Genomic DNA, 27,403 nt, shown 5'->3' with positions numbered 1-27,403 from the left:
AAATATACATTAAAGTCATGGAAATTGAATCTTCATGGATTTTTTCCAGCATTCTGTATACATTTTTCTGTATTTTTTTATATTTTAAGATAGTTTCGTTTATAATACTAACTTGTAGTAAACATTGTTTTTCATTTTCATTTTTGGTGAATTTTTCGTTAAATTCTTCCATGAGTTTCACACCCCTTTCAGCAGTATCGTTAACTATATACAACGCATCAACTACTTTCTTTATAAATTGATAATAGACATTGTTCTTCCATTCAGTTGGATCAATTTCCAAAAACGATGTGTTTATTCCAAGTCTTTTAAATAATTTTGAAGACTGATAATTTAATAAACATTCCGGGAACTTTTTTGTTAAAAAGTCCCTAACGTTTTCCATTTTTAAAACCAATTTATATTGAACATTTTCTTCTCCCACTAGTTCTTCACATAGTTGATTCATATTTTCACACTCTCTTATTTTTACTGCGATCAGTCTTTTGTTTTCAGTGGATATTCGTTCATCAAAAATAGAAAATGCCATACACTCGTTACTGAGGGTCCATAAATGGTTTAGAAACTTTCTTAAGCATGATGTAGCTATAAGTTCATCATCAATCGAATATGCAAATAATCTACGTATTAAATCAATATCGTTTAAAGGGGCCTCACTTACATTCGTTGCCATGACTTGATATAAATTTTTATAATGAACGCAATGACTCTGATGATTGCATTTTCTTCAGTTTTTGTCAACTTAAATTCTAATTTCAGTATAAAGATCTTCAAACAATAAATTGCTTTAGCCATCCACCTTGCTTGATGACACGCACCAGGCTTACGAATTATTATTCCACCTGTTGGTGTTTCACCAAGTGTTATAATTACAAGTTTCAAAAATTCTTCATAGTCATCTCTTGGTTGTTTTTCTGTTAGCATTTTGAAACAAAAAGACAACATTTCTTGACGCACTGGTGACAAAATATTTTTTAATTTTTCATTTGAGCTCCATACAAAAATATTTTTGGTGTTTATTCCATTCCATGCATTCTTAAAACGCTTAAAAACTGCAATATCCGGTCCGGATGATAAGTGTAATTTTGATTCAACTAAAGCCGCTTGAAGAATCAACTCAAAAATATGATGACGACATGCTAAGTGAAGAACATCTCTTTCCAGTCGTTGTTCTAGCAGAGCACACGCTCCATTAAGTCTGCCTGTATTTGTTGACGTGGTGTCAAATACAAACCCCTGAACTTAATCAAGTAATGACCATTTTTCAAGAGTATCGAATATAGCAGATGACATTTCTAATCTTGTACCAGATTGAATTTGGGGAACACCAAGAAGTTGCTCAAAATTAGGACCTGTTACAACTATAGGCAAACGATCGACTCTTCCGTGTCCTCCGAAGTCAGAAAGTATTTTTCCATCCCAGTGAACAATGACAAAATCTACATTCAAATTTAAAAAATCTGATCGCACATTTCCAGCGTTTTCTTCTCTTACACTTTGTCGTGCATTTTTTATAGACGTTCGGTTGATTACATAAAGGTCCGGGTTCAAAGAAACACTTTCAATGAATGCTGACAATAAATGTACAGCATCCCGATCTCTAACCTTGAAAATATAAATTCAATAATTAATTATTACGTGTATTTAGAAAAAATTGTTATAAACTAATATTGAATTTGTATGTTTAACACATATGCACCAAATACATCTTGAAGGCTAACCTAACCTGGCCTAATCTCAATAATATTGAATCGAAATAATGAAATAGTTTATTTAAATTAATTTAAAATTAAAAAAAAAAAAACTTAAAATATGTTTGTTAATTTGTTGCATAATAACGTTTTTTATTTAACGTCTCATAACCAAAACCTTAAATATATAAGATTAAATTTATTTTATATTTATAACTACTTACCTTGCACTTATCTAATGCTGCACAAAGCCGTGGTGTCATTAATGATTTGTTGGCCCTTTTGGATCCAGATGGGCCTGGACAACAGTTATCTGAGTGAACATCACTTTCCTTGCTAATATTTTCGGACCTATCTGAACTTGAATATGTTGGTATCTCAACTAAAATATTTATATTTAAATCATTTTATAAGTTATTTTTGAGGTTTTTTAATTAATAATTTCCAGTGGCATATTCTGAAATTTGAGAATTGTATTTTTTTTTTTGTAATTTCCGTTTCTATTCTTAAATTTTTTCTTTTCTCTTTATTTGTTTGATTCATATCTACTCCTAACATGCAACCTTGACGACCGGGATTTCGCTGAGAAATTAAAAATGCTTTGTCCACCTCAATTTTCATTAATTCTAAAGCATTAGAATGAGCAATGTCGAATAGTTTGTCCAAATCTTTTTCAAATTCTTCAACTTTTGAATTGTAACTTTCATTTTCGCGCTTTTTACTCTTTTCAAGATTGCGCCATAATTCGTAATTTTTTTTTAACTCACACAATCAGCCTTATCCTTTGTTGGGATACGAGTCTTTTTCCAGAAAATTAGGCATTCATCGATTACCAAATTGGAGCTTTCGGATAGAGTCATATTTACGAATCTCATATTATAAAATAATACTTGAAAGTAGTTTCTTAATGATGGAAGTTTGCTACCTAGAATTTGATTTTTTGTTGAACCGATCAGATAAATATTTTGTCGCCGCATTTTGTATTATTTAATACGATATTATCCACCAAAAGTTTGTTGACAACTAACACACTAATATCGATGGTCTACAAATTACATAAAATAAAACTAAGATAACAATTATTTACAGCATAAGCTGTGTGGTGTGCGCACTCGATTGCCGATTGTAAACGAGTCATATTAATCGCTAATGATTTTTCGAAAACAACATTCTGATTCTCTGATTATTTTACATTATTATATTATTGTTTACTATTTAAAGATAAAAATATCTATTGATTAATAATAATAATAACTGTAGAAAAGCGATATCAAATACTAGAGATCATGACAGTGGTAATTGTTTGTTTGGATTTAGATTACAATCACATAAATCCAAGTATAACATTGAACTCGTCAATCTAATATAAACTTACAATTAACTTTTTTTTAAATTAAATGTTACTTAAATTTATTTAAGACATTTAATTGTATACTTAAATAATTAAAAAATATAATAAAATAACAGTGATAAAATCAAATTTACCTAATAAATTAAATAAATTATATTTTGATATTTTCGTGTAAACATAATAGATTTACAAGAAATTTTAAATTATACTTTTTTATAGACAGTAATTAACGGTTCAATAAATGTTCTATACATTTTTACGAAAGAGTCAATAGTTTTTGAGTTAAATCGGAAAAAACTATAAAACCACCCTCTTTGATCATTTTTCATCCCTCTTGCGGCACGGGAAGGAGATTAGTCATCATAACCAAATTCACCACAAATTGTTTTCTCATAACACTTAAAAAAATGGGAGGGTTCTGCATCAACATTTTTCAATTTAAAAAATAAGGACCACCCTAATAATTAAGTATACAAAATATTATAATTTAAAACAAAACTATAACTATCGGGTAAGTGTTACTTGTGGTGGATGGAACATGGCTGGTACATTCTTCCCTGCTGATTTTATTATTTTAGTATTACTTAGGTAACCAGACTTGCATGCGGGAACAAAACATTTGTTGGGCATATTAATTAGCACAATATGAAAAATGTTTAAAAATAATAATAAGTTTTACTAGTTTTAGATAGATGTGGATAGTTATATTCTACTATAGGTAGTGTGGTACTGTGTTACTATAGAATAATAAAATATTAATAAACAATGTTCATCAATATGTTAATAATATGTATATTATTCAAAACAAATATACTTATAACAATATTGCTTATAAAATATTTTCAAATCGGCCTTCTTAGCTCTTTCTGGTGGACATTTCTGTAACTAAAAATGGTACTCATTTATTTCTCATACGTATGATTGATAGTCACTACACCGTTATACCTACATCGTGATTTGAGGCAAAGAGATATTGTGCTCGACACGTTTTTAGTTACAGCGTTTCACCGTTTCAAGTAGCAGCGCCAGAGACCGTATTACCCCCCCTATGTCGTGTATGTATACGTCGTACACATTACACTGCGGTTACTCGTCATGCACACATCAAGTGTAATTGACGTTGTAATTGTTAACACAGTTTTTCTGTTGCTGTAGTGGGCAGTGTGGAAGATCGAGTACTCGAGTGTTTAAGAATATTGATATTTAATATCGTTCTGTAATAACTTCAAATATTAAATAGGTATTTACATAGTTTAAAACCTATCATTTGTCATCATGGTCCATCCATGAGTGAATTTTTAAAAGGGTGACGAGATGACCGAGTGGTCTGACGCGTCCGGTGCGGGCGGTTCCATTTTCCTCCAAAAACGAGATACCGTTTTCCTCCACTGACCATTTTCCTCCAAAAAAATAAAAGGTTGGTTTCCATTTTTCTCCATATTATTTTCGACTAAAGTTATGTTTATTATCCTCCAATATTTTAGCAAATATTTTTGTTGTAGTATTACGCTCCGTTTTATAAAGATAGAGTAAAGCTAGGACCACATTTTGCGCTCATCGGTTTATGACTAGAGTGGGTAATTTACTTTTAAAAAGTAACTAAGTTACGTTACAAGTTACAAAATAAAATGGATAACTAGATTACTTGATAGTTACTCGAGTACAAAAGTAATACGTCACGTTACATTTTTTACTCAAAAGTAACTAGTTACAATGACGTTACTCTTGTGTTATTTAAGTTTCATAAAAAAGTCTTTTTTAGATCAATCTAGATCAATCCTTAAGAAATAATTTAAGAAATTATAAAGCGATAGTAAACATTAGAACGTTTTAAAAAGGTATCACAATTTACAATTCTTAGTCCAGTGACTAGTGAGCGAATGCTACACAAATACTGAAATTTAATACACAATATGTTAATATAATTACATAACTAATATAATAACTGGAAGTTGAACTGATACGACGGGCGACGGCACATAGCGACGCCGGGATTTTCTGGTTTGATTTAAAAATATTGTTAGTACAGTCCAAATATAGATAGGTACTAGGTTATTAATGTTATTTCCAACAAATGACCACTGTGATAACTGATTATATAACTATGAATTGTTGACATAAGCTCCGTCCTACCAATAGTTATTATTGGTAATCCATTCGACCGTCTGTCCGTAACACGGACATACTATATCGATGTAGGTACATATTTTATCAGATGTGATCTAAAAATAAATAAACTATAGCAGTTGGCAGTTGCTGCCTGTATAGGCTATAATCGATGTTTATAATCAGTTAAATTGAAAATAATATTAACACAAAAACGTATATTTATAAAATTATATTAGATTACACTGTGAAAATTTTGTAATTTCATAAATACCTACTTAAATTATTAATATAATTACATTTTCTGATGCGGATACGAGGGGAAGGACTGCCCCGTGAAATAGCACCACGATAGTATCCCCCCCACAAAAAAAAATTAAATTTATAATGTAACGCGTTCTTTTGTTAAGTTACTTCTAAATAATGAACGTGGTTACTCTTGCGTTACCCAAAATTAATAATAACGAAATTACCATAACGTTACTGAAAAATGTAACTACGTTACAGTAACGAGTAACGCACGTTACGTTACTACCCAACATATTGACTACACTCTCGTATCGGCTATTTATATCAGCTATCGATTAAGCCTAATAAAGATGCATACATACTCCATACGGGAATATACCTATATACTCATATATTGTTATATTGTGTATCAGTTGTCATTTATTATTATGATTACACACTATAGGTAGCCATACACGAGAGGATTTTATAACGGATTTGGTCTCTGACGGATTAAATCCTCTAAAAAGTCTTATCGTGTGTGGTGTTCTAAGGATTCAATCCAGCAGATTTAAAATCCAACGGTTCAAGTCTCTCGCTTTGCCACAGACTAAAAGACCAAGTCCGACGGACCACGATAAGAAATTTTTGTTTTATTGAATATTGATAGTAATAATTTTATTATTATCATACAATATCATCTGTTTCCTTATCAATGGTTCGTTAATGATTTGTATTTTGATATATTTTAATCATTTTTAAATCTAAATTGAATCAATTACAGCCATCACCTCCCTCTTGAATCTCCTTTTTTGTGATTGATTCATTTGTTCTACATCTGGTAATAAACTTAATAAAAACTTTTCATCAGCACTGCTATCTTTTGTTTTTTGTTTTTTATTATTGAAATATTCAATAAAACAACGGCGAACATCAGTTTCTTGAGTTACATTTGTTTTTCTTGCTTTTTTGTAGGCTAATATTATTTAAACTTGTGTTATGTATAGGTGAAGAAATTGATTTATCATGAACTGCCTCTACTTCTACATTGATGGTCTGATTTGAATATTCATCTTCACTTGCATCATCAAGAACATTGGCATCTCTTATTTCTGTGTCCGATTGTGGAGCTGTTAAATTGCCTATTTGTTTTCTTCCGCTTTTAATGAAAGGCATAAGAAATTGCAAAGCGTCGTTCAAATAATATTTTTTCGAAAAGTGATCAGCTTGTGATCTACTGGGTGTTGTTTTTCTTAAATGACGTAGAAAAACAGTCCTTAAATTTCTCCATTTTTCCTTACAAATATAAGATGATACGCTGTGAACTCCAGGAACACATAGCGACCCCCCGCACTTTGCTTCTTGTACATATATTCGTGGCCGTGATAAGCTGCTCGTTTCCAGTCCATGTTAAATAAACAGTTAATAAAGTTTTAATAACAGTTCGTCGTTTAATTTTACTTCTTAAAATATGTCAAATAAATAAAATATAAGTAATAATAATTAATAATATATTTCCATATCAACAACCAGTCAAGTACAAGTATATAGTGTACAATTACCTTTCACCTTAAAAATCATTAAATATTTATAATTACGACGTTTGAGTTATAATATTTTTACATTTCAGTGTATTATGAAAGTGACTAGTGAGTACTACCTATCAAAATAATCTGTAATGAAAAATCAAATTTAAGTATAAGTCATAAGGAATAAAACTTAATAAGTAGTATAAAGCACAAACATTGATTAAACATACAATGTCTATGATGAGACGATAAAAAATATAAATATAAATTAATTTGAATTACTAAAAAGATTAAAAACTGTTTTGGTTTCATCTTCGGTTACATTTTTGGTGTATAACACACTATGTGTCATTTTGTCATACATTTTTTTTAGGGTTCAAACTTAACACAATTGTCATTGGAGGTAGTTTTAATCAACTTTTTTGTGTGTAAAATACCACTTATAGTTTCTGTGACCAAACGATTCCGGAACTTAGTTTTTACCACATTAACTGCTGAAAATACCCGTTCACAATCCGCATTCGCATGGGGCAAACACATTACATCAAGTGCAAATGTACATAATTCAATGAAGGTATTGGAATATTTTTGAATTTCCCACCTACGAGAAAAATAATGTTATACCTTTTTTTTATTTCACAGGATGCAGTCTAACCTAACCTTTGAATAGATTTAATGGTGTGGTTGGATAAAGGTTACGTATAACGACTCGTAAAGGCTAGTTCTCCTTTAGTTGATATGTATTGAACTCAACTTTTTCTTCTCTAAGAAAGTGCACTAAAGCTCGGTATGCAACAAGGTTTAAAGTTTGAATTTTTAAACAATCAGACGTAGAATTGCATATAAGGTTATCGACACCAATAAGCTCGATTAAGGCCATGGATAGTTCGGAGAAGTCTTCAACTCCTTTGACGAATATAGGAGGATGTGGTTTGATTGTGTCCGGAATAATCGGCTGATCTATTCGGTAAGATTGTCGTCCAAGTTTTCGTCTGTATTAAGATTTTGAGAGAGCACTTCAAATCGATTTGTTGTGGGAAATAAATTTTTACGTTTATTTGTTGGGCTTTGGGTGATGTAGGATTATCAGAAATGGAAGAGTCCGAATGGATTCGTTTTTGTTTTTGCTGTGTTTTCCACTCGCCGGGTGAAGAACTGTTAGTTTTGTTTATATTTTTGTTCGAATGAGATCCAATATTTTTATTTACGTTTGTGGACGAGGTAGTAGTAGGTTTATTAATATGATTTGCCATTTTTAATGTTGGATAGAACTGTGATTAGTTAAATTAATTTTATTACGATAGCGTCGAAGCACTGTAGAGCGATAACGTATTAATTAATATAATAATAATTATAATAACCACAAGGCCGCCGCAGCGGCACTTGATAAGATACGACGTATATGGAGTAACACGTATACGAGTAAAGGTGATTTGCAAAATAGTTATTTTGAGTTGTATAATAACCTAACCTAACCTTGTATAACAATATAGTATAAATATAGTGCATAGTATACATATATTATTATGCAACACCAATTGATTACCACCTAGACCTAGTACTTACCTATACAATAATTTATCTACATAATGAATATTATACTTATTGCAATTTATTTACAGGATCCTGAAATCTTAACACAATGAGTTAAAGCAATTCCACGATCAGATCGAAATTTGAGGTTAGAAATAGACTGTGTGTATAAAAAGCATTCAATTCAACAATTTGAAAGAGATAGAATTTTGTTAAAAGAAAATTCAGTTCCATCATTGTTTCTAGATCTACCATATTATCCATCTTCTAAAACAAAAAATAGTAAACCTCAATAATTTGTTAACTTGAGTTTGTATAGTTTTTACTTGTATATTTGTAGCCCACGGTCAGATGCATGCACTGGTTATGTTAATGTAAAGAAACCAGACACTTCATTATCGGACGTCCGTTGCAATATATGCTCTAAAGAAAGAAAAAGTATACTAGATCTTCAGCGAATATCTATTTTAATACATAGAGAAATAAAACATAAATTCAAAAAAAACTGAAGAGCAATGGTCAAGTCAAAAACATTATTCGAAAGAATAGGAGACTTAATAATAAAGTATGTACCAATGTAGTTTTTTAGTGCTATAAAGTATTTGAGTATTTTTAAAATATAATTGTGTGCATTTTAATATAATCTTTAATTTATAAAGGTAGTCCTTGCAAATGTAAAAACTTTAGTTAAATATTAATTACTAAGTTGTATTTACAACTATTAAATTTCAAATCCAATAACTGGGTACTTATATTCTTCTTGGTGTTAAAGTTGAAAGAAATGGTAGGCTTATTAAAACAGAAATGTGCTAATGCATCTTCAGCAATAATTGAAAATGAAATAGTTGGTTGCCTGAGAGTCAACAAGAAGCAGTACGTGCTTGTCTTGGTCTTCATGTACCAACCATTCCGAGGAAAATGGGTTTAGGCATTTGTAGTTTTTTTGAGCAAAGATTGTGCTTCAAGTACAGTGTTGCACAAGATTGTTATGGAATGTGTTATTCTTTTGGAGAAGTCTGTTTTCCATGTAGATGCCATTGCAACTAATGGTACTACATGGAATTGAAGTAGGTGGATAAAGTTTCAAATTTCGTCTGAAAATGTTAGTTATGATACATTTATGATTCATTAAGATTTAAGAAGATTATGATTTTTATCAGATTTTCCCCACCCACCTCATGAAAAATTTGAGAAATTGCATAGTAAAACAAAGTGAATTTTGGGTAATAAAATTAAATATTTTTTAATATTAGATCAAAGTTCTATTATTTGTTTAACTTAGTTTCTATTTTTTTTTTTAAATGGCTTAATGCTTAATACCCAACTTGTTTTATAACTAATACTCTATCATATCTATGTTATTTACCTACCATATTAATATATTATCATACACCTAAATTATTTAGGCTAAATATGTCTAAGTATGATTTATACTTGATATATACTTCTTATTTCTATATCATTATTTATTTTTAATTACCAAGTATTTTTTAAATTATACATAGGTACGCTATAATTCTATTTAACATAAATATAGTCTTATTTGTCAAAAATCAATTAATTAAAATATAAATTAAACAATTCATTACAATTCATTACACATTGCAAAATTCTGGTCTGCAAACTTTATAGATACATTATGTTAACACTCAAATATAATCATATAGTTTCATTTAACTTTACTTGTTCTACTGATTAACAGACACCAGATGTAATAGTGAAGCTAAAACATTGGGATGTCATAATTACTTCTGAAAATCCTTTTGGTTTTAATTTAAAAATATGTCCTGGTTTAAGTAATGATGACGTACATCCTAAACCCTATCAAAAAATGAATATTGGCAGAGCATACCGTGTACGTATTAGTTTTTTTTCATTTAAGATATAAGTTAATAATTTTATTTTACAATATTTTTGGTGAAAAAACTGCTATAGCAATGGAAATTTATCGAGAAAACAATTATGATTTAATTAATTGTGAACCATCTGTTATACTTATCCGCCGAATAAATAGTTTAATTCAGGCTAATTCTGAATGCCTAGCAATAGTCTTAGAAAAACTCCTGAATGTAAAGTAGGTATTGACCATAGTTGTCATAATAAAATCTTGCTTTATTTTTACACGTGTGTTAATAAAATCATTGATCAATTCTGACAGGTAATCAAAGATTTTATTGACAATTTAAATGAATGACATGATAATGCGAAAAAAACAACTATAATTTTTTGACTGATACCACATATTTTGGTTTAAAAGTTTCACTAAATTCCACTCTAGCAATTTTTTTACTATTTTAATAATCTTAATTACTTTTTTTACAGTTAGCTGATGTAACAAAATTTAAAAATATTCTTGTAGATTTCCTGAAAATTCTTTAAATAATTTGAAATCAACTTATTCTAATATATTTTCTAGTATAAATACATTAAATGTTGAATTAGAAGTTTTGTACAGTGATATAAAATATCAAAATCTATTACACATTTATGACACGGTGAAAATTATTGAACAAGATGCATTGAAAGACATTTTACCTGAAGCTTATAAATTATTTATTCTTATTTTGACCATACCATCAACTAGTAATCAAATTAAAGAAGTTTCTCTTGCCTCAAAAGAATTAAAACCGGTTCTCGTAATAGTATTTCACGATCTTCTGTAGTACGAGGTTTTTAAAATGTTCCTTTACAGCTTTGGTAATAAGGTTTTATTTGCCAAAGCTTCTTGTTTTTCTGCTTGTACTTTCTTTTTTTTTCCAAATCACTGGTTGTGTCACTATATTGAATTTTTTTCACTTGCAGCACTTGAACGGGGAGGGGGGGGTCGGGAGGAATAACTAAGCATTTATTTCCATTTTATTGTTGTAGATGCCTCAGGCGGCCAAAGAATGGAAGGATATTTCAAATGATTTTGATAAAAAAAATGGAACTTTCCCCACTGTCTAGGGGCTACGGAAAACATATCACCATCGTACCTCCTGCTGGAAGTGGGTCAAATTACTATAACTACAAAGGAAGACATGGTATGATTTTACTTGCTATAGCTGACGCTAATTATCAGTTCATAATGTGTGATTTTGGTACAAACGGTAGAATTTTAGTCTGCGGAGTTTTGAAAAACACGAAATTTTATGAAAAACTTGAGAAAAAATTCTTAAACATCCCTCAGGCTGATAAAATCAGAAACTTTGATATTAATGTTCCCTAAGTTTTTGTCGTGGATGATGCTTTCCCTTTGACAGAAAATATGAAACCATTCCGATAAGCTCAACTAAATTCTGACATACGATGGATATTTAATGACTGTTCCGAGCTTGACGCATTACTGAAAATGCATTCGGCATTTTGGTGGCACGATTCAGGATATTTCAAAGGGCAATCAACTTGACACCAGAACACATCAATTCCATCGTTATGGCCTGCTGTAAACTACATATTTTTTTACTAAAAATGGTACATAACTCGTATGCCCCTCCTAGTGCTTTGACCGGAAAAATACAAGTGAAGGTACAATTTCAATGAGATACGGGCACAAAACGATCATTACCTATGGTTTAACAGAAACAATCAGTCGGGAAATCCGCCTCGAACTGCCAAAGAATCGCGTGAGAAATTTATGAGATATTTCGCTAATGAAGGTGAAGTTCCTTGGCAACAAGACTGTATTTAAAATTGTATTATTTTCTAATATTCATTTAAATATTGTTACATTAACCAAATAAAATTTATAACATTTGAAAATAAACCCAATTGTTTTTGTAATTTAAAATAATATTGTGTTACTAGGTCAACACTCATAAAATATAAAGCAATTTAATTTATAAGATAATAAAAAATAAAAAAAATAAAAAATACTTAAAATATTTAAATACACGTAAAATATATACAAAATACGTATAATGTACACGACCCGTTACAATATATATATTTATATATATTTAATTGCTTTATATTTCCTACTGAATCAAAATTATTACTCACGTTTTCTAAAACACTGTAGTCACTATCAACACTGTTAATTTCGTTGTCTTTGTTGTTGGAATGTGAAGTTCGAGGAGTATTTTGGTCATAGGGAAAACTAAATCAAAAGTTTTCAAAATCAGTTAATGAATAGTAGTAAAATAAACTATAAACACAAATATCAATTAATTAATTTGGCAAAAAGGAATTGGAACTATTACATGAAAAAATATATTAAGCTTACCTCAACAATGAGAAGTACCACAATTTTGGTTTGTACACGGGTATCTGTTGATGCACCAGACTTAATGGATTCTTTTATTATTTTGTTTTCCTTTCTATAAGCGCTTATCATATTATTTTTTTTTTTTTATTACGCTGTCTTTAGTGGCATTTGATTCAATTTCCCTTTATTTGTTGACTAATTTGGCATACGCAGAATCTTAATTGTTCCCGTCATGGTAATCTATTGATTTGATGTGCCAAAGACAATGCTCGGTTTCATACAATTTTATGAATTCGTCAATAAATTCACGGCTCATTTTAAATGGCTAGGTACAAACGAAGAGGAAATGATTAACTTTAAATATTTATAAACGTTGGTTTGCCAGTTAAAACAAAATTAAAATAATAGTGATATCTCATGAATCCTTAAGGCGGACCTCACAGTGCCTCCACACGTGCGAATTTGAACTGTACAGTCTGGCCTACAGAATTTTTCCTTATTGAAATTCGAAGAGGATTTTCGGACTGCGCAGTCCAAACTTTGAGGATGTTCTGAGTTCCTACCATTAGGAGTACTAAATGAGATTTTTCATTTAAACTCATATTTTTCATTATTAAGGTAAACTACAATAACTACTTATCTCTTAAACTGCACATAGATTTCGTACAAATTGTCACACTGTAGAAGTCTGACCAATAAGCGTGAGTGAGACGTAAGACCAATTAATGGTGTATTTTGATATATAAAAATGTTAATTATTACACTGTAGGAATATGTTTCAGTCACAAAATTGTATTATACTTGTAATTTGTAAGCTAATTCACAAATCACTTACCAGAGAATCAAATGTAGAGATAAACATTCGATAATATTTAAGTAATAATTCTAATTCTCAAACTTCCAATGGTTTATTTAATACTACTCACAGCGTTAATAATAATTAAGTATTCAATCATACTCGTGGAAGGCAATACTAAACATCTTATCAATAGTCAAACAACTTTGAAATATAATTTCTATAGAGACAAACAATATTATAATTATTATCTATAAACAACAAATTGTTTGATAAATTCTCTACATTTTCAAATTAAAATTGTTCATAGTCAATATTAAAGTTTAAGTTATGGATAATTGTATGAAAACCGAATGTTTAGATCAATCTGCTTGCTTCTCTGATAACTGTAATATATTTGATCAAAATTTGAAATTAAAAACAGAAAACCAAAATTTAATTATCCGTGAACAAGTCTTAGAAAATGAAAACCAGTAAATATTAAAACTATAAAATCTCAAACAATTTATTATTTAACCATTATTAATCAATCATCATTGACAGTTTTGTTCGTGAGATTCAAACGCTAACTGACAAATGTGAAAAAAATAATTTTGGAAACATGTATTTGTTATCAGAAGAGAACGATCAAAATATTAAAACGCAGCACTTAGATTCTAAGGAATTTGTTAAGAATCAGGTATGTGTTATTTAATATATTAAATGTTGTATATAGTTCAGATCTTCTTCTTTTTCGGTTTTTAAAGGCCATTGAGGCCCATTACCGCAACACAAACTTGCTTCCATCTGTCTCTGTCTTGTGCTATTGTTTCTCCATCTCGTATTCCGATCTCTGCTAAGTTCTTCTCCACTTTGTTTCGGCCTGCCAGGTGGTCTTTTCCCCTGGGGTTTCCATTTTAAAACTTCTTTCATAAGACCATTTGACCTCCACACATGACCGGCCCATGCCATTCTCTTATTTTTTAATACTGCTACTATGTCTGGCTCTTTATATAACTGTTGTATTTCTATATTGTTTCTTTTCTCATATTGTTGTGTTATGTTATTTATTTTTGGCCCAAATATTCTTCTTAATATTCTTCTTTCGAGTATTGCTAATTTTTCTTCGTCTCCTTTAGTCGTTGGCCATGTTTCACACGCATATAGAAGGACTGGTCTGATAATTACCTTGTATATTTTAATTTTTGATTTGAGTGATACCTGTTTTGATTTTAGTATACTCGTTACTCCGTAATAGCATTTATTTGCTGCAGTTAGTCTTATTTTAATTTCATCGTGATTATTATTTTTGATATTTATTGTAACACCCAGGTATTTTAAATTTTGCACTCTTTCAAATTTATAATTCTCAACTTCTAAATTTTCCTCGTGATTTTCTCGCCTAGATATTACCATATATTTGGTTTTCCCTTCGTTTATTTGTAATCCAATGTCTTTGCTGTTTATTATTAGTTCTTTGGTTCCTGCTTTGACTTCTTGACTGTCTGATCCCAATATGATAATATCATCTGCGTACGCTAGTACTCCGCATTGTCTTCTGTTCTCTTCCAAGTTTACCCCATCATATTTTTTTTGAGTTTTTCTAACTACCATTTCTAAAGCTATATTAAAGAGTATTGGGGATAGGGCATCTCCCTGTCGAAGTCCCGCCTTAACTTCAAATGCATCTGATATATGCTGATTGAATCTAACTTTACATCTGGTTTTATTCATACATAATTTAATCATTTTCACTATCTTAGCTGGTATCCCAAAGGTTATAAGTGTGTCCCATAATACTTCTCTATTAATTGAATCATAAGCCTGTTTATAGTCAATGAATAGTAGATGTAGATCATTGTCGAATTCATAGTGTTTCTCAACTAGTTGTTTAACAGTGAAAATGTGATCTATGGTGGATTTACCACTCATAAAATCACATTGGTAGTCCCCAATGATATCTTTTATGTAAGGTTTTATTCTGTTTAGTATGAGACCTGACAATACTTTGTACATTGTATTTAGCAACTATATTCCTCGGTAATTTTGGTATCTTGATCTGTCTCCCTTTTTATAAATTGGACATATTATTGCTAGTTGCCATTCTTTTGGTATTTCTTCTTTATGCCATACATCTCTGATTAATTTCCCTACTTCTCTTATTAGTTCCTCACCACCATACTTTAAGAGTTCTGAAGCTAAGCCATCTTCACCTGGCGATTTATTGTTTTTAAGTGTGTTTATGATCATTCTAACTTCGTCGTCCGTTGGTTCTACATCTTCAGGTTCTGCTGTATAGTACTCAATTTGTGCATGGTCTTGGTGCGTTTGTGGGTTGAGTAGTTCCTCGAACATTTTCCCAAACTGTTTTGCAATTTCTTCTCCTTCTGTTACAAGTTCTCCATTTTCTTCTTTCATTATTTCTGTTCTGGGGTTATACCCCGTTTTTAATTTTTTTGTTTGTTTGAAGAAGAGTTTCGGGTTCGTCCTGTTGTCTTCAATCTGTTTTATTCTTTCCTTTTCCCATAATCGTTTTTCCCTTCTTATTTTACGTTTAGCTTCTCTAAGCTTCTGGGCAAAATTGTTATTGTTTTCTGTGTTTGGGTTTGTAAGCATCAATGATCTCGCTTTATCCCTTTCTACAATTGCACTTTGACACTTATTGCTAAACCATTTATGCTTTTGTATTTTTTTCTTTTTTCCTAGGTGTTCCAAAGCAGTTGTTTTTATTATTCCCTCTAATTTTTTCCAACGGGTTTCAATATTTTCTGCCTCTATTCCGTCCTTTAATTTGTTCTTTAGTTTATTTCTGTATTCTTTTAACATTTCAGAGTTTTTTATGTTATCTATATCAACTTTTTCTTCTATTATTATTCTTTTCTCCATTTACGAGGTAGTTTAATTTGTATTTTAGCTTTAACTAAGAAATTATCTGACTGAGCAAACACTCCACGATGGCTCCTGACATCTGCTATAATATTGTTTATCTTCATATCTGTCATGATATGATCAATTTGGTTTTTGGTACTACCTCCGGGTGAGACCCATGTTTCTTTATGGATGTTTTTGTGTGGGAAACACGTGCTACTTATCCTTAGTCCTTTAGAGATTGCAAAGTTAATTAGTCGGTTTCCATTCTCATTAGAATGAGAATTGAGGCTTTCTTTCCCTATTGTTGGTCTGTACATTTCTTCTTTTCCTATTTTAGCGTTGAAATCTCCAAGGATAATCTTCGGTTGGCGTTTGGCAATTGATTCGAATATCGTGTTCAGGTCTTTATAAAAAGCTTCTTTCTCGTCTTGTTGCTTGTCTTCTGTAGGTGCATAGCCATTTATCAGTATTAAATTCATATGTTTACATTCAACTTGGATTTAACATAGTCTTTCATTTTACGGCTCAAATCTTTTTATGTATGGTAAGTATTCATTGTTAACAATAAATCCTACTCCTCGCTCATGTCTTTGTCCACCACTATAAAAGATAGTATGTTTCTTTGATTTTAAATTTCCTTCTCCTGTCCATCTAACTTCTTGAATTGCTGCTATTGCAATTCCATATCGTTCTAAATTAGTTTCTACAACTGTTAGTGCGCCCGCTTTGTTCAGCGATTGCACATTCCAGGTTCCGAGATTAAACTTATCCAAATAATTTTTCATCCGAGGCTTGGTTTTGTGTTGTTCTGGAACCCATAATTTTTTCCTGTGTGAGGTGGTTAGCCTCACGCCAAACCCCCATTAATGGAGGGCCCAACGGGTTGGGGGATTTCTCCCCTCTCCTTGCTGGAATCGTTCGCCTGGAACTTTCCACCAGCAAGTGGCTATTGCGATACTTAAGTACCGGGCGATGGGAGCGCCAATTTCCCTACGCCTTAGTATATAGTTCAGATAAAATTATTAATTGATTTGTAAATGTTTAGGAAAGTCTAACAAAGACTATCAAAAAAGAATGCGAAGAGCTTAAGTATGGGGTTACACCCGATCAAAATTTTTGTTCAAGTTCTGTGATCACTAAATATCCGTGTGAAAATGAATTACTGCCAGAATGCAAAAATAAAAATATTGATTCTTGTGAAATACAACAATTGTTGCGTGAAATTGAGGAATGCTGTTGTTCAAAAGAGCCATGCGATCCAACCAACAAATTATTGGAGCGATCGAAAACTACTATTTGCTGTTTAACTAAAGAAATTGAAATACATAGTTTAGCATCAAAACATAATCAAGAGAACCTTATTTGTTGCTCTGAAAGACTAAAAAAAGAACAAGAGTTATTCAAAAATAAAGAGTCTGAATTATGCAGCATGAAAATAGATTTATCTTTACTGGCAGAACAACTTGAACAAATCAATAAACATAATAATTTTTTAAGTTGTAATATCGATGAAGTTTCAGAAGATTTGTTGTTAAAAACAATGGCATATAATGATCTATTGAAGAAATCAGACGAGATGAAAGAAGAATTGAACAATGTGAAATTCTGTTTAAACATGAGGATTGACGAAAATAAATGTATTAAAAGGAAATTAAGTGAAAAATATCAAATTATTGAAGCTGGAATTATAATTAAACAAGAGCTCGAATTTAAATTAACCAATTTGGAAAACAAATTGGGAAAATTAGAAAAGTTAAATTATAGTTGTAACAAAAAATGTAACGATTTAATCATACAAAATTGTTATCTTGAAAATGATTTAAAGAATGAAAAAAATTATAACTGTAAGAAAGCTATTTATATCGATGACTTAAGCAAACAAATATATAATTTGGAAACCGTAATAAAGGGTATCGAAGGTCACAAAATGTTATATACGGAGGAAATTTCCAAACTTAAGAATGAGAAATGTGAAGCAGAACAAAAAATTAATGAATTAAATAGCACGATTAAAACACAAAAAAGTGAATTAGTGATTACCCGATCTGAACTTGCTGATGCCGAAAAATATCTAAAAAATAAAATTGATTGTCAGATTCAAAAAATTCAACAACTAGAACATGATTGTGAAAACTTTGAAAAAGAAGTGCAATTTCATAAAATTCAAAATGAAGTTTTAACAAATAAATGTTTATTAAGCGATAAAGATCTATCAGAATCACAAAAGATTATTAAAATATTGGAAATTAAAATAAACGCAATTTCGAAAGAACGTGACATGATATGCGACGATTTATCTAAGGAATGCGATAATCTGAGAAACGAAAAATGTAAATTGTCAGAAAACATCAACGAATTAAATGAAAAGATTATATGTGTCAATAATAAAGAATGTCAGGCGCGAAATGAGTTAGCTACATGCAACGAAAAACTATCGATTGCAAACGATGAAATAAGCAATCTTCATTTAGAGATAAAATGTATAAATACGAAATTAGAAAAAGCGACTGACAAACTAACATGTATTGAACATGAACTAGAAGAGACCAAGTTGAAACTAAGAAAAGAAACGTATCTGAAAGAGAAAATCAATGAAAAATACTGTAGTATAAAATATGAATGTACATGTCCCCAGGAAAAATGTCAGATCGCTGATCATAACAGGTTATTGGTTTCGTAAATTGTAGTATCGTATTACCTATGTTTACAATACTTTATAGGATGTATGAAAATTATTATTTTGGAATAACAACTAGTTTTTTAAACATATTTTCAAGGAACTTTTCCATTTACTGAATACCCTTTTTTTTCTTTTTTCTCAATTATTTGAACGCATGTAGTCCTGCATACTGAATACTATGTTGAAATCTGAATTAGGCTCTTTTATTTTGTTTTGATATATCATATACACCCCGCCCAGATTGTTATATTCTGTATGTGTTTTTATTATATTTCACAAAATTAAATAATATATTGTATTAAAAACCAACATAATAATGTTTTTTTGACAACAATGTCATAACAAATAATTAATTAATAAAGTATTAAAAAGCACGAGATTTACGACTGTGTAGAAGATACTTATAATATATAAAAACATAACCTTTAATTATCATAACAATGTTAATGATAATATTATGTTATCATTACACGGACAATTACTATAGAAAATATCCCTCAAATTGTTATGTGAAATCACTTGGGGTGAATCTTGGACTTATAATAGCCATAACTTCAAAACTTATTTCGAGCGGCAAATTCTGACCTTACTATCGTTTTCAAGACATTCGTTTAAACGAAAAAAATTCAAATAAAAGGATATCTGGTAAAACAGAAATATACCAAAATGATGAAATTTTTCAGAGTGAAAATCGAGGTAATCATTTGCGAGGTATTCCTATAATTAGAATTGTCTAGTTGAGTGAAAAATAAACGTCTATTTAGATTTTGTTTTAGATTTAAGTAACCCGTTATTATAAATACTAAAATCATAACCACATGCTCGTTTATTTCTGACTGATATTGGTTCACGTAAAAAAAAATAAGTAGCTTTTTTAATAAGAGTACACGTCACGTCATATGCTGCTGACTGTAGTATGTTGCGGACCCCCCTAATCGATCTTTCGGAAACAATCGTAACCAACGGTAGTGGGGAGACATGCGCGTTCATAACAAGTTTTCTTATTATTTTGTCTGCATCTTACACAAGTACGATATAGCATATTTTCTTTCCATAGATTCAATAGTGTGCTGTTAGTTTTGATATTAGAGTAAATTGACCTATTATAAAATTTAAAGGTAAGATTATTATCCAGGACCCCGGTAGCCTTTTATAGATATTATTATTTTTAAATTAGTTATTATCGTTTTAAAATGTAGTTTGAAAAGGGTCATAACACACATACAAATAAAATATGAAGAAAAACCTATGTGGGGGGGGGGGGGAGTCTAGAAAATAATCTTACCTTTAAATTATATGATAGGTCAATACACTCCAAAATCAAAAATAATAGGACACTATTGAATGTGGTGAACGACAATTTTTTATGTCGTACGTGTGTAAGACGGAGACTACACATGCAGATACAACGTTCTCTTAATTCTTAAACTGAATAGATATCCGCCACAGTTGGATTGCCTATATTTCTTTCATCTTACCTACTGCTAGTGTTATACTAGTTTAGATGAATTATACTATATTTATCATAAAACAATGTATTTCGTGATTGCAGGCTCAGTGATGACGATATTGTTTCATGTAACATTGAGAGCAATGTTGAAGAGGGCATACAGACAATACATTTGAAACTAGTTGACGTTGGTTCACAAACATATATGTGTCCGTTTAGATGTCAACCTTCAACAACATCAACAAATTGTGACTCAAAATTTCACACCATTCCAAGAAATTATTATCCATGCAAATTGGAACAGTGTGACTTAATTATAAATAACCCAAGATCGTGTGACAACTTCATTAGCTCATGTGATTCCGATAAAATTAGCATTAACCCATGCCAGATGAATCAAAAGAAAACGTCTATTTGTGTTAACCCGTCTGATGACTATTCTTGTTCTGGAGAATCAAAAAACACAGCAAAATATTTTGGTTTTTTGTTTGACAAAGAAAATCTTCAATGTCAACTAAATGAAATGAAACTACTGTTTAAAAAAAAAGAAAAGGCTGCAAGGAAAGAGTTATGTGACACTGAACAGCTATATTACAATAAAGAAACGATAATAAACAAATGTCTGGATGACACAAAGGAACAATTTCAAAAGAAATTAGATGAAGCTAATGCTCAGTTAGAAAAGTATGAAACAGCAATACTGTACAAAGAATATGAATTGAAAAACTCCCAAATACGAGGTAAAATAATTTTTATTTACATATAGTTTTTATAATAAAATAAATATTAACGTTAAAATAGAACACCAATATAAAATGGCAATTGAGCAACTTAATGAAACTATACAAGTAAAGGATAAAATAATTGAAAGTGAACAAAAACAAAAAGTTTCTGCAAGTGATAGTATGAAAGATAAGGAAAAATTTAATGGGAATCAGTCTGATGAAAATCTACAGTTAATCACGTAAGCACATACAAAATATTATATGTAGTATTATATGCAGAATATCGATACTTAAAATTATTTATTTTATAGTGATGACTATAATGTTCAACATGAAATGGATTCTGAAATGGACCATAAATTAAAAACATCTCAAACATGTAAAAAGAAACAGCGATTTTCGACCAAAAAAAACGTTTCCAAAAATTCTTGCGCATTGAAAATGTCAAAGACAGTAACCAAAAGAAACAAATATGGTCCTAAATTAAATTTACCTTGTTGTATTGGATCGAAAAATCCTTGTAACAGACAAAAGAGCCTAAACCTATCCCAGAAGTATTAATAAAAAGCTGGGTGCGGAGTTTCGATAATCAATTCGGAAAAGTCAGAAATGGTGTCAGGGGGATAAAAGGAGAGTTATCACAAAAATGTAGGTACTGAAAGTGGAAGATAACAAAATTATTTTACATTATTGACTACGATAACAGTTCAACCTACAGTCAAAATTCTAAAACGCAACGTCATCAAAGAGAATATGGCACTGCCTACTTTAGTAACGACGTGAATAAATTAATCAAATATAAAACCTACCACAAGTGACAACATAATCTGGATTGGTGGAAGTCAGGATGCTGCAGGAACCATTAATAAAAACTAAAATACAGCATTTCAAATCAATGATCTTCATAACAGTCGATACAATTTTAACAAGAAATTAAATGTTTTAAAATTGTTTTTGAATAATTTATAGGGTTTAATATCGAATGATGGTACCCTTCTAATTCTGTGCAGTGATTAAAAGACCAAACGCATAGTATAGACATATAGTGACGTTTCAAATCCTTAAATTGTTCTACATTTTTGACTATTTATTCTCTTAAGTTAATTTGTAATGAAAAGAAGGGTATTTTTGTATTAACATTTATAATGATTTACGTATATTTTAGAAGGGGTTTTAGAGACAATTTGCATTTGAGTGTTTTAAATTTTTAGTTGTATCAATGATTTAAATGTTACCTCCAAATTTCTCAAAATGACTATAGCTGTAGTTCAGACTCAAATATCTGTTTGTGCTATTGCGTATCTTGTCATATTAATATGTGAGCATCGACGCAATAGCATTTGAGATTTAGTGGGGACTACGAGAATCTTCTTTTTTTCATACCCTATGCAAAGAAATTTCACTTCAGAAGATTACTCTCAAAACTCATATCATTATGCTTTTAATAATCACATAATATCAGTAACATAATATGCTAATTAGTAATTCTCCTACTCAAATTAAAATTATGGACCTAAAATATATTGGCCTGATAAGCCAAAGTGCCATCAGTTGAAATTTGAGTTTGATACGGTATCTGATAAATATCAGTCTTACACAATATTTGTAGAAAAATAAACCTGAAGTTACATTGAATAGGCTATAAACTAAATTTTCTTTCTATGAAAACGCCGTGGATATGTTACCAAATAATGCGTTTTCGTTCAACGCTACTAGGTCCAGTCAAATTACGGTGTTAATACCTAACATTTCAACTTTATTTTTAAGTAACTGATAGCCCAACCGATAGGCTGAATTGATGACGAGTCAATGAAAACTCATCTGAGTCCGTTTGAGGATTTACTTAGACAAGTTTGACTATCTGGTGGAAAATAAGATGATAATCTAATTGCATGCATGCTCCTTTTGACTTTACCTAATTCATTTTACGTGGTGACTACAGCAATAATTGAAACTTTGTCATCTGACAAAATAACACTAGAATTTGTAAAATCGAGACTTTTAGATGAAGAAATTAAAAGGAATTCCAGATCTTCAACAGGAAAAGATAACTCAAGTGTTAAAGTTGTTTTCGACAAATTCACAAATCGTTTTCCTTTTAAGTGTAATGTTTGTCATATACCGGGGCATAAGAAGCAAGATTGTTGAAAATGGAAACGACGAGACAATACAGACAAGTCAGCTAATATGACCGAAGAAAATGATTTTATAGCTTTTGCGGTCTCTTCACACGACAATGTTGTTGATAATCATTTAAATATGACATGATATATAAACTCTGATGCATTTGATCATTAGATTAATGATGAAAGTTATTTTAGTATTCAAGTGAATTGAATTCCCTGATAACAATCGGTGTGAATGAATCAGAACGAAGAAAGCTTACAAGCTTTCAAAGTAGGTGAAATAAATGTACCTTAGACATTAATGTATTTATGTGTGTAATTTAAAATGTATTGTGTATTAGGCATTCAAGAAGAAATGTATGGTCGGCCGGGAAAATTGAGTAAAACGGTCCATTTGGTTCATTGGTCCAAAAATAATAAAGCAAGACATAAATATGATACCTGTGGTAACTGTGAAAATAAAACTAGCGTTAAATTTGAGATTTCTTGAAACGGGTGATTCATATACAAGCTTATAGTACCTATTTAAAATATCGAAACATGATTTCAAAAATAATCCCAGAAGTTTGTGTGGCTCTAATCGAGGTGCTGAAAACATATGTAAAGGTATGTACAATTTATAGTAATTTATAAATCTAATTGAGCATTCGAGCTATAACTTTGTATATTTAAAAATCAATAAAAATTACAACTTGAATAATAATCATAATAATAATAGTAGACCATTAAAAAAGTATATATATCGTTCCACAATTCTATAAAAAAACCTATAAAAAATAATAAAATAAAAATATCAACTTGAAAAAAAATACCAAATATCATACAATTAAACATTAATATATTATACATCAATTTGTATCTGAAAAAGTCGTGTAGTAATTGCTAATACTACTCATATCACCTTCATTACTACACCCATCTGATGGGTCTATTAGTGATAGTGGATGTAGTGAAGTTGATTGATTGGTTATTCTAGAATGTGTTTGTAAATTAACCGTAGGTAACGTACAGTTTGTCCATTGGGAAGTACACAGAACGAAAAATCAAGGTTCTAAAACTTTAATGTACCTCAAAATATAATAATATAGCTTACCTCTATATTAATATAAAAAAATCACATAAAAAAATTAACATAAGTAAACAGTAAAAAAAAAAAATAATAATGATATTGCAAACCTGTGTATTAAACCTTTTATACCTCTTTGAATTTCACTTATCTCTCGATCATAAATAGAATACTATTCCATCTTGTTCAGACATTATTTTTTAGTTTTAAAATATGTCCATGACAGAGTTGTTTTTGTTTTTCCATTAATAATGTTACCAACCTCACTCCGTTTAAAAGACCCAACAATTCTCCGACATTTAAAAAAAAGTATTTCATTTTATCAGCATTGTTTGGACTGTCTCCCGCTTTGTCGTCATCTGTAAGATGCAGAGCCTGTTGAACAACTAAATTCAATTCTTGGACTGTTCACGGAGTATGCTAAATTCCCAGGGTTCTAACTGCTGACTTATTATTAGAACCACCATCAGTTACAATCGCAATCACTTTTGAGTAGACATTACATTTTTTGAATTCATTTGTCATGATTTCAGCTAAATATTCACCAGTATGACTTGCTTCCAATTTTTAATGCATACAACAATGGTTTTAAGTTGAGTTTGGTCTTTTGATTAAAATTGAGCAGTCATAGTTATAAAAGAACCAGTGTTCGTCGAAGTGTACCTAGATATCTTTATAGATAAAATATATATAATTAATTTAGTTTAATCATGCCTGAACTCGATTTTTAACATTTGCATGTATTTGAAGAATACAAATTCTGTTCAGTGATCTTTTACTTGGTAGTTGGTCACTAAACTAATTTGGTTAAATAGTTAATATAATTTATTGAATGTTTTGTATCATATTTTTAAGTTTTTAAATATAGTTTGATTATTAACGTAGTTATTATAGTCAATATTTTTTTCTACGTCTAAAATTTATAAAAGTATTTGCTGTTCTATTAATTGAGTTATGTGTTTATTATACATTGTATTATTGTTTATGTAAATTTTTAGTTATAAAATAATCAAAAGTTGTATTCATATTACTCTTATACTTGTTTAGTGAGTTTTGAAAAATTATATTACATTAAATTTAAATTTAAATGATTTTAATAATTAAAATTATTATTCAAAAAAGAAAATTGATTTAGTTAACGTTAATAATATTTACTGATTTTCCTAATGTAGTATCATTATTCTGTAGTTGGTTGCTCAACACATTTATTATACATAATACTTCATGAAGAATAAAAATTAAAACAATAAATTCACTTATTCCTATTGAAGTGGGAATTCCTATTGTAATATTTTTTTAATAAGTTTATTAAACAATTAGAGAGAAAAAATTTTAAAAAATTAATTTATATGAAAATAACATTTACCTATTACTTGAGGCACATTCTTATCAGCTTGATTCTCAATTTCGGACTTACTTGTATCAACAATAGCAATATAGTTTTCAATGCTGGCTTTAAAATTTTTAAAACGGCATAACCGACGGGATGGGGCCCGTTTGGCACAGTATAAAAAAATTACCTGAAAATTGTTAACACTTTTAGGCGCAATACTGTAACTAGTAATCGAATGTCTGGTGTAATCTAATTTAATAAGTATAAAGTACTCAATTGTTCAATTTGCTGTAGACAAGGGGTCGCCAACGGCCAACCAGTGGATCGTGACATATATTCCTAGATGGTCGTTATAAAAAATAATTTTACCATTGACAGTCGATCACGTAATAAATAATCGAATAATATGGTTAGCTAAATGACAAAATATATAGGTATGTCAGCGCAAACATTGTGATACGCATATCCTCGGGAAGTACTCCCAATTTTTACTGTGTGTTACGTTCTCCGTCTCTCATTGGTCGTATACATATATCATACAATACATTTCTGAGTTATCACCTTAGATCCTATACTATGGATGGAGTCATGTCACGATGTATTGAAGCACATATAAACGACGAGTCTCTGACATTGATGTTTGATGTGCGAATGCGTGAGGCTAACCGTGGCATAGCGACCAACTACGGCTACTTTATTACTTAACCGTTTAATATTATTTCTTTATTTAAGCAATTTCGGTGAAGCTTCCTAAAGTCTATTTCTACTATTTTCATGGTTCGTAGGTGATTATCAGAAGGTAATTTAAGGTTTCCATTTGAAACAAATTTAGTCCAACTATCAATAACTTTAGAATCACCTGATTCATTAGTTAGATATGGATATTTGACATAAAACCGATTTGCAACGTATCCGCCTACACACTCAACACATTCTTCTTCCAAATCTTCAAATAACTCTATAGTTTCTAGCTGTTAACACATGTAGAATAGTTTCAGGTGAATATGTACCTAGTTATGTATAAGTTAATAAGTAATAATTGGTAATTTGATTTATTTACTTCACATTTTTCTAAAATATCTAAATTGTTTTTTGAAATAGATTCTGTCATCAGTTCATTTTTAGATTCAATGTCAACAACATTATTAGTGGATTCCGTCACAAGTTTCTAACAGATCTAAACTTTTAAATATTTCAAAATATTTAAAAGGCTGGTTTCGAGACCAACTTCAGTATGGTATACTCAGGAAATATGATGTCAGAATCCTGATGTTACCATCATATGTCTTTGTCGGAGATGAAGCGTTTCCATTAAAACCGTATTTGCTGCGTCCATACAGCAGAAATAGTTTAGGAGACAATGAACCTAATACAATATTTAATTATAGATTATCGCGGACACGACGTGTCGTTGAAAATGCCTTTGGAATTCTAGCTGCAAGATGGAGATGTTTCCGAGGTCACATTGAAGTACAACCAGAATTTGTTGATAAAATTGTTCTCGCATCTTGCTGTTTACATAATATGTTGTGCACAAACAATGAGTTTGAACCCGACTTAGACACTAATCAAGTTCCAGAAAATGCTTTTTTAAATATAGATGCTCTACGTAGAAATAGCACTCGAGAAGCAACTCAAATTCGAGACGCATTTAAAGATTATTTCAATTCTGATGCTGGTAGTGTAGTATGGCAAGTCGATAGTGTTAGAAAAGGAAGAATACATACTTAGTTAATTCTTACTACTTATATTT

At 30.3% G+C, this 27,403-nt stretch overlaps 2 protein-coding genes and 1 pseudogene across 2 annotated transcripts; all 3 read left to right on the top strand.

Annotated features, from left to right (window-relative positions):
• Positions 1-8,449: 8,449 nt before the first annotated feature.
• On the top strand, positions 8,450-8,947 carry LOC111041587 (annotated as a pseudogene).
• A 4,803-nt stretch (positions 8,948-13,750) lies between these two features.
• On the top strand, positions 13,751-21,824 carry LOC111041586 (uncharacterized protein PFB0145c-like). The gene is made up of 6 exons (XM_022325893.1): positions 13,751-13,827; positions 13,964-14,099; positions 17,316-18,934; positions 20,503-21,140; positions 21,202-21,364; positions 21,437-21,824. Exons 1-6 carry the CDS (start codon positions 13,751-13,753, stop codon positions 21,684-21,686), a joined length of 2,883 nt encoding a protein of 960 aa, XP_022181585.1. The 3' UTR covers positions 21,687-21,824.
• Positions 21,825-23,791: 1,967 nt separating this feature from the next.
• LOC111041585 lies at positions 23,792-27,381 on the top strand. The gene is made up of 2 exons (XM_022325892.1): positions 23,792-23,857; positions 26,800-27,381. The coding sequence occupies exons 1-2, from the start codon at positions 23,792-23,794 to the stop codon at positions 27,379-27,381; spliced, it is 648 nt and encodes a 215-aa protein (XP_022181584.1).
• The last annotated feature ends 22 nt before the right edge of the window (positions 27,382-27,403 follow it).

The sequence above is a fragment of the Myzus persicae genome, unplaced genomic scaffold (genome assembly GCF_001856785.1).
Source record: "Myzus persicae strain clone G006 unplaced genomic scaffold, MPER_G0061.0, whole genome shotgun sequence".
NCBI classification, from domain to species: domain Eukaryota; kingdom Metazoa; phylum Arthropoda; class Insecta; order Hemiptera; family Aphididae; genus Myzus; species Myzus persicae.
The sequence above is the reverse complement of the archived record's forward strand: the minus strand, read 5'-3'. Positions and strand labels throughout refer to the sequence as shown.